The sequence below is a fragment of the Brienomyrus brachyistius genome, chromosome 12 (assembly GCF_023856365.1).
Source record: "Brienomyrus brachyistius isolate T26 chromosome 12, BBRACH_0.4, whole genome shotgun sequence".
NCBI classification, from domain to species: domain Eukaryota; kingdom Metazoa; phylum Chordata; class Actinopteri; order Osteoglossiformes; family Mormyridae; genus Brienomyrus; species Brienomyrus brachyistius.
Window position 1 is genome coordinate 11,647,684 of NC_064544.1, and position 15,813 is coordinate 11,663,496.

Here is a 15,813-nt window from a genome sequence, read left to right on the forward strand (position 1 = left end):
AAAGAGTTTACAAGAATGTCTGTTGGGTGCAGGAATGTTCCATCCATTCATCCATCCATCCACTTTCTGTACCTGTTTGTCCTATCAAAGGTCGTGGAGGTCCAGAGTCTGTCTTGGAAGCTATGGGTGCAAGATAGCGAATAACCCAGGATGGGTACAAACACCATTCTATTACAAATGACAAAAAATAAAAATTCGTTACCTTAAAAAAAAAACTTTGATATATCTGAAGATATGAAACCACGAAGACCGTCTCAGCTTCTCAGAATGCAGAGTTATGGATTGACCCCAAAATACAGAAACATCTAGAAAGCAGAAGACAGAAATGAATGAATACAACATTCTTACCTATAATTTCAACATTATTACACCTTTTAGCTCATCCTTCATCAAGAATAACATTTTTAAGCTGGCAATTCAAATGAAATACGTTCTATAAGGTAACAGCAGCAACCTCCAGGATATTGAGCTAAACACCGAGAAGAAAGAACATTAGGGACTGGGAAAAATGAAAATAAAGTTGGGTCACAACTTTTAAAACATACATCGATCAGAAGAACATTTAATAGAAATGAGACTTTATATTTTCAGAAAAAAATAGTTAAAATATTCAGCAGAACCTTCGGAAAAAAACAAGTGACTGGTTGAAGATTAGAGGTCTGATTTCAGAGACAACGCCACAATGCAAATGTTCTACGGAGAAAACCTTTTATGCAGATTTTGTGACTGACAGTGCAGGGAAAGAGTGAAGATAAGTAGTCCTTCAAAACCACTGTGGAACACGGAGGGAAAAAAAATCAGAGACAGGGATGCATAACACTGACATTTTTTTTATTAGAATTCATTTGTAACAAATGGAACTTGAGTCAGCAAAGAACTGATTTTCAGACGGATGTCTTTCGCCATCAATGTAACCTAGGTAAGAAAATAAAAAGCACTCCTTTCGTTCTGAGAAAAAAAAAAAACATTTACGCGTACTACTAATCAGAGGTAATTGTATGATTCTTTTAACAAGCCATGTTTTTACAGTTTCATTTATTAATTTCAGTCTATGCATCCAGACGAGAGATAGATAGAGAGCAGAGAACACAACGTTTATTTTTGTTATGAAACCCCAAGTTTCAATGGCGAAGCCACGTAACAGATGTTTAAGACAGATCTGCAGTCGTGTGTTGGAGTATCATGGCACCAAAACGGAGGCATTTCTGCCACAAACCTTTTTTTTTTTGTCTTTTTATTTATATCTGATATTTTATTTTCTGTGTTATTTACATACACACAAAGTGAAGGTTTCATTAATTTCTTACACATGGGTTCAAGTAATGCATTATTGGGTTTAGAATCAATAGGGCAGTGCATAGTACAAAGATATAGAAAGTGCAATTCTTCCTACGGGAGCCTGCAGTGGCCATTCTGTAACGTAATCATGCATATCTAAAAAAATGAAAAGTGACAATACAAAAGGAAACATGGAAATGTAATAGAAGTCAATGGGTAAGTCAATAGGAGCATATTTAATAATTATTATTTTAACAGGGAAAGAAGTAGCCAAATGCGAGATAAAATCAAACATGGAATCCGCAGATTTAAGGGGCTAAATGATATTAATTTAGTTACATACTTTGGACAGAAAAGCAGGAAGGAGAAGAAAATTCTGATTGGCTGAGCAGCTGGCTTTTTTTCAGATTTAATATTTTTTTTTTTTTAGTTTATCTGCTTAACGTAAGGGAAAGAAAACAACTGGAATGCACATCCATGGAGGAAGAATCCAATCAAAATTACCTGTGAATCTTTGACATCCGAAAACAAAAGTATTTCAAAATGCTACAAAAGCACGCTAAACACTTCATAAATGTCAGGATTGTCGGAATTTAAAAGCAAACCTGCACCAGTGGATCATTTTCCCACTTCTTGCTTTTTTTTTTTTTCAATAATATGTCTCTGTGTACCTGATCCATATTTATCCCCTAAAACATCAGCCTCTTCCTTTGTAGGAGGCTTGTTTTCAGATGGGACTCTGCATTCAGTACATTCTGGTCATGTTAAATGTCTTCCAGGGTCTTCCTAGAAACATCTATTTCCTCATCAGTAGAGAAAGTGCTTTTTCACTGCTAAGGTTTGGTCTTAAAACAGTCTAAAGTGTTTGAAGCGCTTCGCCGAGGCGAATGGTTGTCCCGTCCGCATGCCTGTACAGAAAATCTTTCTGTTGGCACGTAACCTTCAGTGCCCCGACACGTAATATTGTTGCATGCTAACAAAATAACTTGTTTTAAATTTCAATATACTGCACCTACAGTTTCAAAGTGCTGGTTAATAATATATGGTTACAGCATGAATAACTTTTAAATATGAAACCGAAAGTAAAGTAACGATAAGGTTTGTGTGTGTGTGTGTGTGGGGGGGGGGGGGGGGGGGGGTGCCCGACTAAGGCCACGAAAATAAAAAACTACTGCAATCATCTTGTTTGCATATAGAATTTCATATAATACAGCAAAATAAATTGGTACTTAAGGTAAAATATATAAATATGTATATTTATATAGATAGACCAATTAAGTAATGCATAAAATAATTCAAAGGATTATTATAAAAACAGGCATAAGATATAAGGCACTATAAAGGCTAAATTAAAACAATTTTACGTGAAACGTGGGAATTTGATAAGAATGGTAACATTTCCTTTGTCCTTTCAGACTCCAGTACGGCACCCAGATCCGATCTGAAATCTCAGGCTGTCGTTCTCCGATAGATGTTGGCAACACCGGCGTTTCGTCCCAGTGATGCTCTCCAGAGGAAAGTCACAAAATAAAGAAACTAAAATCTACATAGAAAATTATTTATTGCATGTGAAAAGATGCATTTTGTCAGAAAACGGTTGTGTTCTACCGATGTGCATTCCAGTGAATAGTTCCCCCAAAATACAGAGATGTGTGGAAGCTTTCTATATATAACTTATTTTAGATATACATTTATAAATGTATTCATCATTCATTTATATATTATATAGGTATATATTTTTCTTGGGAATTCGTTTCAGAGGCTGTTTTGGCAAATCATACACGTCAACGTGGAAGAACTAATAAAATTTGTAGCAGCAACTTCATACTTTGCTCACCCCTGTTGATTCCACAATGTCCCAGTTTATTACATTGGTGTTATGGGCATTAGTTAACCATATACCTAATATGGTGACATGGAGTGGGGGAAGAAAAGGAAAAAAAAAACGCCGATATAAATTCTAAATTTGATACCGTAAATACAGGTCCGCACAAACTGAAAACCCAAAACAAATAAAACCCCAGATAGCTAAAAAAAAAAAAAAAGTAATGATTTCCTCTGTTTGAAGGTACATACATTAGAGCAGTTCTACAGCTTAAAAAAAGCTACACGTTGAAACAAAAAAAAAATAAAATAAAAATAATAAAACTATTAAGCAAAGGTTCTGTTTAATTCACTTCATCAAATGATAAAAGTTTGTTAAAAAAGAGAAATAATTTTACACAGTTAAAAATGAAGCACAGGTCAGCTGTATAATAAAGTACTAAAAAACTAAATCAATAAGTTTTATTTTCTTTAAACATTCCCCATCTTCCCTAATTATTAATAGTGAACCATTTGGTGGGAACTGGGCTTTATTATTATTGTTGTCATGTTGTCTTTCGTAATTCACCAAGAGGGTGGTGTCCCTTTTGAAAGCATCCCTCGTGTTTGTGACAGTGGAACTCTGAAAATGTTCGCTGTACAGTGTGCATTGAGTTCCAGGCCATTCTGATCGCCAACTCCGGTCCTCCCGCAGTGGTTGGTTTTGTTTGTTGTTGTTGTCTTGATAGCTATGTTTTGTCTTGAACTCACACGGAATCCTCGAAGTAAAATGAAAAAAAGAAACAAAAACAAACAATCTTTATGCTGCTTCAACAGTCAGGATTCCTTTGTGGTTTCTCAGGGGTAGTTTATGAAACAAGTTAAATTCTTGGTCCACCCGGAATCTGTTTTTTCTTTTTTTTTCGTTTGTTTGTGTTTCACAATTGACACTTAATCTGTCCATAGCTAGAAGTGAAGAAGTACTTCTTAAGCAGGTAGGTATGGCTCAAGAGCGGCTCTCTGGGTGACGAGGGGTCCCGTTGCTTTTCCCCCAGTAATGGAACTTTTACGTTGCATAGTGATCAAAGCTTCCCAGGTATTCCAGTCCAGCTCTGTAGCAGAATTGATACTGATCCTATCAAAGAATAAATAAAAGTGCGTAAATACATCTGTCCTATGTTTAATATTTTTATTTATGTGTTTTTTTTTCATTTATCATTTTCCCATTTCTCAAGAAGTGTAAAACAGGATCCCATAATATTCATCATAATATTTTAAACCATTTTGTATATCTCAGCATAAAACCCTGCCGAAGAGTGTTTATGTTAACGAAGGCCGATTTGCATTTAGCTAAACCTTTAACGAACAAGACCTTTAAGGAGATACTCCCAAGTACATTTTTTGCCATACATACGTGTATTTTTAAGGGTATTTTCTGAAGCATGGAATGTCTTTTCAAAACACCGGCCAACTGTGGCAACTGCAGAAGGCATCAGGTGGACAGATGATCTCTGACCATCGTGGTCATGCACAAGTGGGAGTGTGAGAATTAGGGCACCGAAGAACAGTTCCAGGGAACTAGGAGGCCCAGTGTGCCTGTGGCAGCCAATGAACAGCTGTGATAGCATGTTGGGTTGCCGCGGGCGACAAGGGAGTCTGGCTAACGCCGTCCTTACCTCCGTCTGCACCATGGCTGGCCTCTGTGTTCTCAGCATTTTGACTGTCTGGAATATGTCCACCACGCCCTCGTAGCGCATCCGCTCTAAGACAATGCTGAGGGTGATGAAGACGCCTGTTCTCCCCACACCAGCACTGCGGAGATTTAACGAAACACGTTAAAATTTTAAAACTTGATGACTTTGGAGACAAATCAAGTCTCACCTCACAATCACCTTCAGCCCTCTGTGCAGAAAGAGTGATAAACGGCAAGGTTTTCTTTTTAAGGCCGTCTTGTTTGGACTTAACCCTGAGCCAGCGACATGTCAGCACCTTTGAAAGCCGTTGGGGTATAAGGTTCTGGGTGTCTAGAATGTAATTGATCTGTCTAGGCAGGGCCTCTCCCCCAGGAATGACCACAGAGGGGGGGGGGGGGAAGCCAAACGAGGTTGTTTCTACAGCAATCGTGCTTCAATGCGGTGATTCATATCACCCTTTGTTTCGAAGTTAAACAGCTGCATTAAGAGTGTTGTTTTACTGAAAGAGAGGCCAATGTGTAAAGTCAAATGGCCGCAGAAAAGAAGCTGTTTCTCCTTACCTACAGTGCACAGAGATGGGCCCATCCTGGCCAAACTGCTCCTTTGTTTTGTGCACTTGGCCTATGAAATCGATGAAGCCTTCACCTGATTTTGGAACTCCTTGCTCGGGCCAATCAGTGAACTGGAACTGCCTTACTGTTCGAGACTGTCCATCCTGGAAAGAAGAACCCAGGCAAAGTGGAAAGCATTACTCCTGCTGTTCAGGGGGAGCAAAAGCGTCTGAGGAACTTCAAACACTCGCTCTGAGCGCAAGTCAAACAGGAAGCTACCTGTGACAAATTACTGTTTGAGGAAATGCGCTGGTATATCTCGAGGCAGTCAAGGTTAGTGCCGGTTGTTTACCCCACGTCTTAATGTCCAACTGACGGAATTATTGCCAAAAGAAATTACAAAGGTATGTGCAGTTATAAAATCCTTTTTACAAACGAGATAGGTCAGGGAGCACTTTGATCTAGGGAAACTGACATATCTCTCCGGAACATTCTTTCCACTGAATGTTTGCATCTAAATATTTGAGATAACATTCTTTTATTTTTGATGTGAGCAATTCGCAAGGTCCTTGCAATGAGTGTCTTTTAGGGAATGGTATTTCGGTAACGTAGTTTAACCATGATAAAAAAATGTTCGTCATGAAGGGTCCTCTCTAACGTCTACGACAAAGGCAACGTCAACATCCCATAGAACTGTTAACCTTGAAATTCAACCTATATGTGGCTCCTACTACCCCATACTAGGCTGAATTCAGCATTTACAATAAAGGCCTGCCACCAATTTATATTTGTTTCAAAGTTCAAATCGACAAACGGCAAATAGCTAACTGACTAACGAAATTAATCAGCTGCTACTGGACAGGCTAAGAATGCCCGAGAAAGATAGCCGGACCACTCAGAATTCACAGCAGGATCACCACATTAGTGCAGGAGTAAAGCGAAAGCAGCAGATAAGCCTGGCTGATCTTTCGTCTTCTTCCCTCTAAATGTGCAACGAAGCAGAGCTGTAATGGTGAGACCGAGGAGATCAATGCAATCAATGGGTAAACCCTTTCCGACCACACATGGTATGGTAAAAATGTGACTCATTTGTCCAGGAACAATAAACTCACTTTCCTAGTAATAAAATTAAATTCTTGTGCCAGGCAATGTTTATACCATATAAGTCTTCATTTAGGTGCACTACAGTACTCAAGCATACGTTAATCAACAAAATAATCAATAAAATGACACAACCAATTAATCAATCAACCAATGAGTAATAAGCCTTGCAAGTCATCAGTCTCGTGATTGGCCGACGGGAAATATGGAGAATTTGCGCGTCAGTTTTTCATTCGCTAAAGCGGAATCGCAGGCCTTACCCTGGCATCCGTCACTTTGAATTCCCTTAGTATGTATTGTGGCATGTTGTACTCCGCCATAGGGTCCACGACAAAGTACTGGTACCGTGCGGATCTCTCTGCGGGCCAGTATTGGTGGCATTTTTCCTGCAAGAAAACCAGAAGCACCATGGGAAATGGGTCTCCATCAGTCTCGGTCCTGTCTCTACTCCAAATCCACGCCATTAATTCTGTGCTACGTGGTCCTCTGCTCTTCACATCACTTATAGTAGCCAGTATAACTTTTTCCCATTGACACTGGCATTTCTATTTCCCCAGTGATTATGATTTTCCCAGCACTCACGCGGCCCATCTCGCGAAGCTTGGTCAGCATGACTACGATGGTGGAGTTGTGTTCCCACAACATCCGCCAGAAGTCCTCCGTGGTCTCCGCCAAGGGCCCTTGTGTGGCGATGTAGGCCTTCTGCTGTCTGCAGCAGGACCAGAAAAAGAAGAATAAAAAAAAACCTTTAAACTGCAATTACAAATAATTTGTTTAAATCCCCGGAAAGAATGCTTTTATCGTCCTAAAGGTAGCTAATTACCTGATTGCTGGCGACAAAGGTTTCCTCTAAAAATGGCATTTTCAGCAGACCTTTGTATAGTTAATACGCTTTTATCATATAAAATGGCATGCACCCTTCAGTTATCTGCTACAGGGTTGCTGGGATTGTGGGTGGTGTTGGTGGGGGTAAGGGGGTGGATGGTCTTGGCTGGAGACTATCCCATGCAGAACAGAGAAATAAATTCTGTGCATGTGAATAGGAAATAACTCTAATGTGGTATTGACTTTGAATATATAAAATTTTGCATTGCACTTTGCATTTAATTATGGATATCATTTAGCTAGCTGTCATTATTCTTGGTGCAGTGACCTTAATCAGCAGTTTGGATGAACAGCGATGTAGGGATCAGGTGCATGACAGGTGACTTTGCAACACGGTCAGTTTTTTTCAGCCAGTGACGATATCATGTGAGTTTTTGCATGGAATTTTCGAATGAGAAATTGTTAAAAAAAGCAGCCCAATTTTAAAAGAATTTTGATTCTCAAGTGACTCAATCCTGAAGTGTGTGTGTGCGTGTTAGCGCATGCGCAGATAGGTAGGTGTCTCTGCGCGCTCATGTGTGAGTGACTGCAATAAAGTGAAGGAGGGCATTTATTTATCAATCAATATTTACCAATCAATATGATTTATCAATATTTGTGAATTTTTGGTGCAATTCATTTAAAAGCCACATACTACATTAGGAAACTAAGACCTGCAGATTTATTGACTTGAGACATCGCTGAGGATTTGCCTTCTTCTACAGCAGAGAAACATCGTCTGTCAGAGCAAACAAATGCACAGCGAACCCCTGTTTACCTGGCCTGCTGTTCGGTGACTGATCACGAACTGTGTGCACGTTTATCTGGAGACTAACACAGCTACGAACTCTAAGCCCGGCGAAACGAGCATGTGCTTTTAGAATAGAACAGGGTTATTAGCGACTGCTGGATGCATCAATCAGAAAAACATCTGAGCAGTCAAGCGAAGGAAGAGCAGTGGGAGCGTACCTGTATCCATCTATGAAACTGGCATTGATGTAGTCGGAGCCTTCCACCCCTCGGATGGGCTGTAGACACACTCGCGTGGACTCATATGGCATTATGTTAACGAGGCGATTCTTGAACTTGTTGCAGGGAAGATTGGCGCTGATGAATCTGGATGTGTGAGCCTTAGTGTTGGCTAAACGCTGTGATAGGCAGGGAGGAAGTCACATGAGGGGGAGGGGCAAAATACACAGCGACGCCATTAGTTCGTATGCTTTTGCGATGCTGAAGGACGCGGATGTCATGCGTAACTGTCATGAAGACGGGGTGACCGGGAGAGGGTGGGAAGACGTCATGGATTCGCGTCACGTGAAAAGCTGCAGCTGCCAGAGGAATCACCAGTGCAGATTATACTATGTGGTGACTCCACAAATGTGAGACAATGGGATATTATTCCAGTGCTGCATCAATCCACAGTGGAGAAAATCTACCACAAATAAAGACGCCGCTGTGAAAGGACCGACTGTGATGTAAGTGCTGCCTCACCCACATAATGCCGACTGCAAATCCCACGTCTCACCTGAGCGTCGGCAAGAGGCTCAGAAATGGCCTGACGGTTTGCAAAATTTACAAGTCAATTTATGGCCCAGGAAAAGGCTGGAGCCGAACAGCAGAATTTAACATTCTCTTGCAGTGTGAAAATAGTGGACCGGGTTCTGCAGCCGGCACGGTTCCGGTGAATGGGGAACCCCGCCCGGAGTGTGCAGTGAAAGGGCCCCGTTCCCCAGGGATGTGGGGAACATGGGTTTTTCACCATAAATGACTGACCAGCAGGAACACTTTATTTTTCTTTGGATTCTATCAAATAAATAACTAAATAAATTTAGGGGTGGGGGTGGGGGGGCGGGTGGGACTCTGCCGAATAGCAGTAGCTGGAACCAAAGTAATATCTGTCAGGATGCAGTTGCGAGAGCCTTTGACGGCTGTAGAGGTTTGGCATCTCTCATTTCTGTGCTGGTTTAACTGCACTTGCACTCCTAGGACCTGCCCATTACTGTGAACTCCCCAAGTGCTCCTGACCGCTTCTGTTCTAGAATCGTCTTCCCCATGGCCGTCCACACAGAGAGAGAGGAGAGGCTTGGGGCAGCCTGACCGAGACGAGGCGCCTACCTTGAACTCCAGCTCCATCCCGGTGACATTCTCCCCGGACTCGATCTGCGTCAGCTTCTGGATGTAGGCGTAGAGGTTGCGGGCGGGCACCTCAGTGTTGCCGCACGTCACCGCCTCCTGCAGGGCGTCGTGGATGAAGACGTACTGGTCCTCCGTCTGCACCATGTAGTTCCTCTGGGCTCTCATGAGAGTCACATGGCCGTAGATGTCTACGGTTTTCTCATGCTTTATCCGCTCCAGCATGGCGTCGATGACGATGAAGCAGCCCGTCCTGCCCACGCCGGCGCTGCAAGTGTGAACAACGAACTGCCCGTTTAACCATAACTACCGTTTACCAGGCAGAGGAAAATACAGACAGATAATTTATTTTAACACGCTGCACGTTACAGCGGACGCCGTATGCTTCCAGAGGAATGAATGGTACTTTATTTCTCTCAAATGAACAGTCAGAGAAAGACATTATCACACTAAATCTAAAGTAAAGAAGCAGGGGACATAGTGATGGATGACCTCTACTATGGTACACTGTTACTTTTTACCAAGGTATGGGATCATTAAATGGAAATAGATCTCAAGTAAAAAAAAAAGTACTAATGTTCAAAATCTGATACTAAATGGGAACCTTTAATGAGCTCTAGGCTTTTATCATACTGTTATGTCTCCCCCGCCCAGCTGAAGCTGGCTAACTTGGATGTCTGGCTTTTGGCTCCAGTGGTGTGGGGAGTCAGCTTGTTTAGAAGCATATCATACGGAAACTTACTTTTCCGTCCCTGAGAAGTTACATCTCCATTTTAATTGGTTTCACGGGGAACATGTAATCCGGGAGCCTGATCGGGGAGCGGTTTGAGAGAACACACGTAGCCGCTCCCTGGGTAAGCTCCGCTCCTGGTGCTACGGATCTCGCGCTATTATTGCCTAGATGTTAGGCCAGCTTTTAAAATGAAATTGGTTGCTCGTTGCGTTAGAAGAACACGGCCGCGAGGTGCTCTCTGGACGTTCGCTCGCACGCGGCATTTGTTTTACATTTACCAGACGGCGGTAGGGTGGCTCTCTGGGGGCGACGTCTGCTTAACGTCCTGCGACATGACGCAAGCCGGCCGTTGGATGAAAATAAAGACACATGCGGGAGCCATTCCATGCCGGAAGCTTCCACGTGTTTTGCGTTTAAGGGGGACCCCTGACTGCTTCAACTCAGCACTGAGCAGCCCCCCCCCCCCCCCAAACCACGATGGAGCTAAATCCGCTGTTGGGTCATGTGGAGGTTTCCGGGACCTGCTGGTTCACTGCCGCAGAGCTCAGCCTAAATTCACGAGTCAAAATCGCAGAAACAACAACTCAAGAATAAGGAATTCAGGCGCTTGGTGAAAACAAAGGAAAACAGAACAATATACTTCCGGATTGAATCCTAACATTAAAGTAGCCACTATCTGACATTTGGACAAGTTACTTACCCAAGGGCACAAAGGATATGGAGCTACTCTGCTGAGGATGGAGTTCAAACCAATGACAATCCGATCACAGGGCCACAGAGGCCTCATTCGCTAAGCCACACATCACCCCCATACACAAGTCATTAAATGAAGTCATCACTCAGTGAGTCTGGATCGTTTCGTATGATTAACAAAAATGCATTATGCGGGTATGTCTGCACATGTCAGTGCAGGTATTGGTGTCGTGTTTTTAGCTGGGCGCCATGTGGTTGTTGGGTCAAATATGAATAAACCAAGCGGGAACCATGTGACAAGCGGCAAGGCTACGGAGGCTTTTGGGAGCTGGGGGGCAGTGAGTTTAAGGAGGGGATAACGGGATAGTGGCGGCTCTTCAGTTGACGCAGCTGTTAACAGTCTGATGGGGCGAGCACCAATCTGCTGACACAGGGGCCTGCAGTCATGGATCACTCTTGGCGTGAGGCATGCAGGGTGCAGCTCATGTGAAACAGTGCTGAAGCCAGGCTGGGACGCCCCCCAAATGCCGGCGCACCTTGTGGACAGTGACGTGGGCTGATTCCTCCCGAACGTCTCACTGAGCATGTCAATGAATGCTCATTTTCCACCTCTACAAATGCATCGCCCACAATTAAACCCAAAGGAGCTGTGAATCCCAGACTGTCCTCCCTGCCGAACACCGGCCGTGTCGTTAGCAGGCTCAGGGCCAGACGAGAGGCCAGAAACGCATCAGGCTTCAGGTCAGACTTGGGTGGCTTATGATTTTTCCTACCATCATACCTTCCAGGTGTTATACCGTGATATATTTTGATGGTATTCTCAAAAGCGACGTTAGTCTCTTATTTTGAAATCTTGCCCGTGGTGGTCCTCATGACAAAATTTGCGGGAGGGAGACAAAAACGTGGGGAGGGAGGCAATTTTATCACCAAGATTTCCAAAGATTTCAAAATACAGCAGTATGCCCAAAATACCGCAGTATACCCAAAATACCGCAGTATACCCAAAATACCGCAGTATACCCAAAATACCGCAGTATGCCCAAAATACCGCAGTATGCCCAAAATACCGCAGTATACCCAAAATACCATGGTATGCCATATTACTTTAATACCACCCAAGCCTATGTAACGGTGCATTGGCGTCACACAGAGGAGGTGTACTCTAATATAAGGGGATCTTACTGGCTCCTTCGCCCCCCCATTCTGTTCCTCTGAGGAATGTGCAAGCGAGACCCGAAAACATCAAGCTACGTCCCGTAGGAAGGTCATAAAATTATGTTCAGACTTGCCGCAGATGGCTGAATTCCTTTCCTGTGCAGTAACTCGCCTCCACAGTTCATCACAAACAGCTGTTCACTCGGGGGGGGGGTCACCTGATTACCTATGCCAGAACCGGCATGGCTTACAAGTCTCAAGTCATACTGTGATAAACGCCCATATTAATACAAGAACATCAAAAAACCTCCCTTACAGGACAGGTGGATACAAGCACATATGTCAAGATCATTTGAAGAGAGACAAGGACATTGATAAATAGATCACAGAGTGCATTTAAGTTAGTGTTTGTGAATTGGAGACTCCAAGACGGACCGTTTCATTTAATGGTTCTGAAGCGGGTTCTGTTGGTTGCAGCTCATTGACCAGAATCTTCAGTAGCTGAGCATGGAGACAGCGAAGCGTGTCTGTGATATCACTGTTACCAACCCTGAGTAGTGCCGGGGACAGTGGAGACCATGTGTGATCATGTAGCCCTCCAGTCTCAGCGGGGATCTCGAATTAACCGGTGATTTCTGCGTGTAAGAGAGAGCTCCCCTCGTGGATAAAATATCTCCCTGTCCAAAGCTGGTTTTCTCTCACGAACTGCTCCGTGAGTAGGCAGTCGACGTCTCCTTTGCCAATTTCTGATCTGAATTTAATCTGACCTCCCTGTGTAAACACTGAATACGCGTATAACAAGAAACGGGCCTTCATTCAAAGGCCTGCTGTTGTGGGTAAACCATGGGAGGAGGCCTGCCGAGAAAGGCTCTTCCTCAGATATAAGGTATATGGCCAAAAGTATGCGGACTCAAGCTTGTCTGACATTCTAAAATCAAAGGCTGTGATGAAGCTGGTCCCCTACTTTTCTAGAAAGGCTTCCCATGAGAAGGTGAGGGGATTTGCTCCCATTCAGGTAGGCTGATCAGCTGATGTTAAGGTGATCAAGCTCTTTCATCCTGTGATGTTGCCAAGTTAATAGTCACTAACCTCGTCTGTGTGGCCCTCCATTCTAATGCCAGTGTTTGTTACTGCTGCCTGTGTGTTTAATCATACATGTGTGTCTGCTATGGGTGTAACATATATGTAATATATATATATATATATATATATATATATATATATATATATATATATATATATATATATATATATGTCCCACCAACAGCCTCTCTATTAGGCCCCGCAATCCGGGTTATATAATGCTGGATGTTGAAATGCTGCTTTTAACAGTCAGCCCATTAAAAAGTTCCTGTTAATAACAGTAATTAGCAGCTGAGAGGTTGTAGAAAATGCGGTGGCAGGAAGATACGGGATGTCGACTCGTACCATTTTAGCGGTGCCCTTGGGCCCTACACGTCACTCGTCGCGCCTCTGTAGACCCGGGAGTGCTATGTGTGAAGGGATGACTCTTTAACAAAACTCGCTAAGTAACACTGCTTAATGAACTGTCACTGGCAAAGTAGAATTGCTGTATAGGGACAGCATGGAACACCTTTATGAAACATTGTATACAACCAGTTTTCCGTACAGGAAACGCATTTACAACAAAAGCCACAAAGAGTTCATGGCAAACAGATCCTGCTTGGCTGCTCTCTTTCTAAGGAGATAAACACATTTATGAAAAACACAACTTCCGCCAACTGCTTAGCTACAGTAGTTAATTAATCTTTTACCTGAGGATGCTGACTGTTAAATATGCGGTACTGTATAATGCAGTCTCTTCTTCAAAACTGATCCGGAATTGTAGACTTTGTCCCATTTAACGTAACACAACATGACGCAAACCTAGCGAATCTGAGAGGGTAAAACTGGAGCGGCGATAAGTCCGACTATTCTGCGGTCGCGTAAAATTTTGGTGGAGAAAAGCCCGTCAGAGCGGCTCCTTTAAACGGACGGCGGATGAAGTGATTTTAAGCTCCGCTGCCGTTTATCTGATGCGAGGGAAGGGAATTAAAACTTCCAATCTGCGGTGTGACATTAATTCCCGCATTCGACGTGGGCACAGAAACCGGGATTTTCAATTTAAACTGATTCCGCTGCTAGCTCTAATTAACTTCTGCACGTGGTAATTCAATTCTTCGGTAATCCCCCTTTTCACACTTTCCCGGGCAAGTTTTGCAGTCTGCCTGTAAGACGCGGGCACTTTGTTGACTGTCTGCCGGGAAAAGCCTGCCATCTCCTGTTCCGCTCCCTCTCCCTCTGCACTGCTGGGATTCGAGCTGTTTATGTCTTTTACTGCACTAAGTACTGCCGCTTTATGTATTTTAGATATAATTACCCCTGGGCATTTATCACTGTTGGTGTGAGACACCCCACACGCATGATGAAGAGGCGAGGCGGTGGCGACTCGAGAGAGAGAGAGAGAGAGAGAGAGATGCGGACGGGTGGGATCACATCCTGGGCTGCTGTCTAGCAAACGGCCAGTAGGATAACACCGAGTACAGGATGCGCCGCCCAAAAGCATCACTCAGCCGCTCGGCACTTCGAATTTTCACTGAAATATCCAGAATGCCTACGCATACAAAAGTACAAGAGCAATTCCCTCTCGGAACTAATGAAGCAATTCGGGTTAATCACCTTGAACGAGAGTGCTATCGCCGTCCTTGCGCTAGGGCATCGAACACGTTTGGTAATGGGTAAGACCATCCAAGGACATGACTCAGAAACCCTCTTTGCACCAGTGCAGAACCAGTAAACCAGCACCCCCGCCCCCCCCACCCAACTGCGGCATGTGAAGGGCACCGTGCCCCAGTCCCACTTGCTCACCTGCAGTGCACCACCATGGGCCCCGCGTCAGGCGGGTTGCAGGCCTTCACCCTCCTCAGGAAGGCCAGGAAGGGGGTGGGGTGCTCAGGTACCCCATGGTCGGGCCAGGCTGTGAACTGGAAATGCCTCACCTCCCGCTTCTCACTGGAGCCATTCTGCCAAGAGAGGAACATGTTTTATATTTATTTAGAAGGTGCATATATCCAAAGTGGGGTGTAAATGGTGTATTTGGGGAATATGGGTCTTGCTCAAGGGCTCAGTAGGGAAATCACTCTGTCAATCATGGGATTTGATCCCATGACCTGCTGGTCACACTGAACTACACACCGCTCCCCAACACAGCTGACAGGTGAGAACCGCTCCTCCGGACGGACGTGCAGACGCGGGCGAAGAGCCGCTACCACACGCTAACCGGGCTCAGGATCCACGACGACATCATTAAAAAGAAAATGCCGAAAAGAACGAAGTGCGCTCTGATTCAGGCGCCGCACTGAGGAGCTCTTGTCACACAGCGGGGCCGGGCGCTTACTTTATAAAGTGCGAACGTCCTGACGCAGTATGCGGCCAGCTCCACCGTATCCAGCAGGGTCACCTGGATCAGCCCGTAAGTCTCTGTGCCCCTCGTGGGCCAGTACTGGTCACACTTCACCTGAAAAAGAAACTTTCAGTGAGAAAATGAACCAAAAAAAAACACACACAGCAATGCAATGAAAATTTATGAGCCGTTCCATTTGGAAATAGAAAATAAAGCCCATTGCGGATTTACTCATTTTATCTACAGTTCTGTAAATCAAGCTAAAAAGACACTGCTTTTAACCGAAGTATGGAAAATTCCTGTGTGAGAAATAAGGGGACCTGCTATGCCTAACACTGTATTCTGCTGATTTATACAATTTCACAGGGGAGGAATCAGTTTATAACTTTCCACTGATCTGCAGAC

General features: G+C 43.8%; 1 protein-coding gene across 1 annotated transcript in view; it reads right to left on the minus strand.

Moving 5' to 3' along the window:
• Positions 1–810: 810 nt before the first annotated feature.
• Positions 811–15,813, minus strand: part of LOC125704441 (receptor-type tyrosine-protein phosphatase delta-like) — a 362,466-nt gene continuing 347,463 nt past the window's right edge. Inside the window, 9 exon segments of the mRNA XM_048969994.1 lie at positions 811–4,216; positions 4,758–4,893; positions 5,336–5,490; positions 6,688–6,813; positions 7,010–7,136; positions 8,261–8,439; positions 9,407–9,692; positions 14,874–15,028; positions 15,403–15,522. Of these exon segments, the coding sequence (XP_048825951.1) occupies positions 4,148–4,216; positions 4,758–4,893; positions 5,336–5,490; positions 6,688–6,813; positions 7,010–7,136; positions 8,261–8,439; positions 9,407–9,692; positions 14,874–15,028; positions 15,403–15,522 (1,353 nt within the window). The 3' untranslated portion in view covers positions 811–4,147.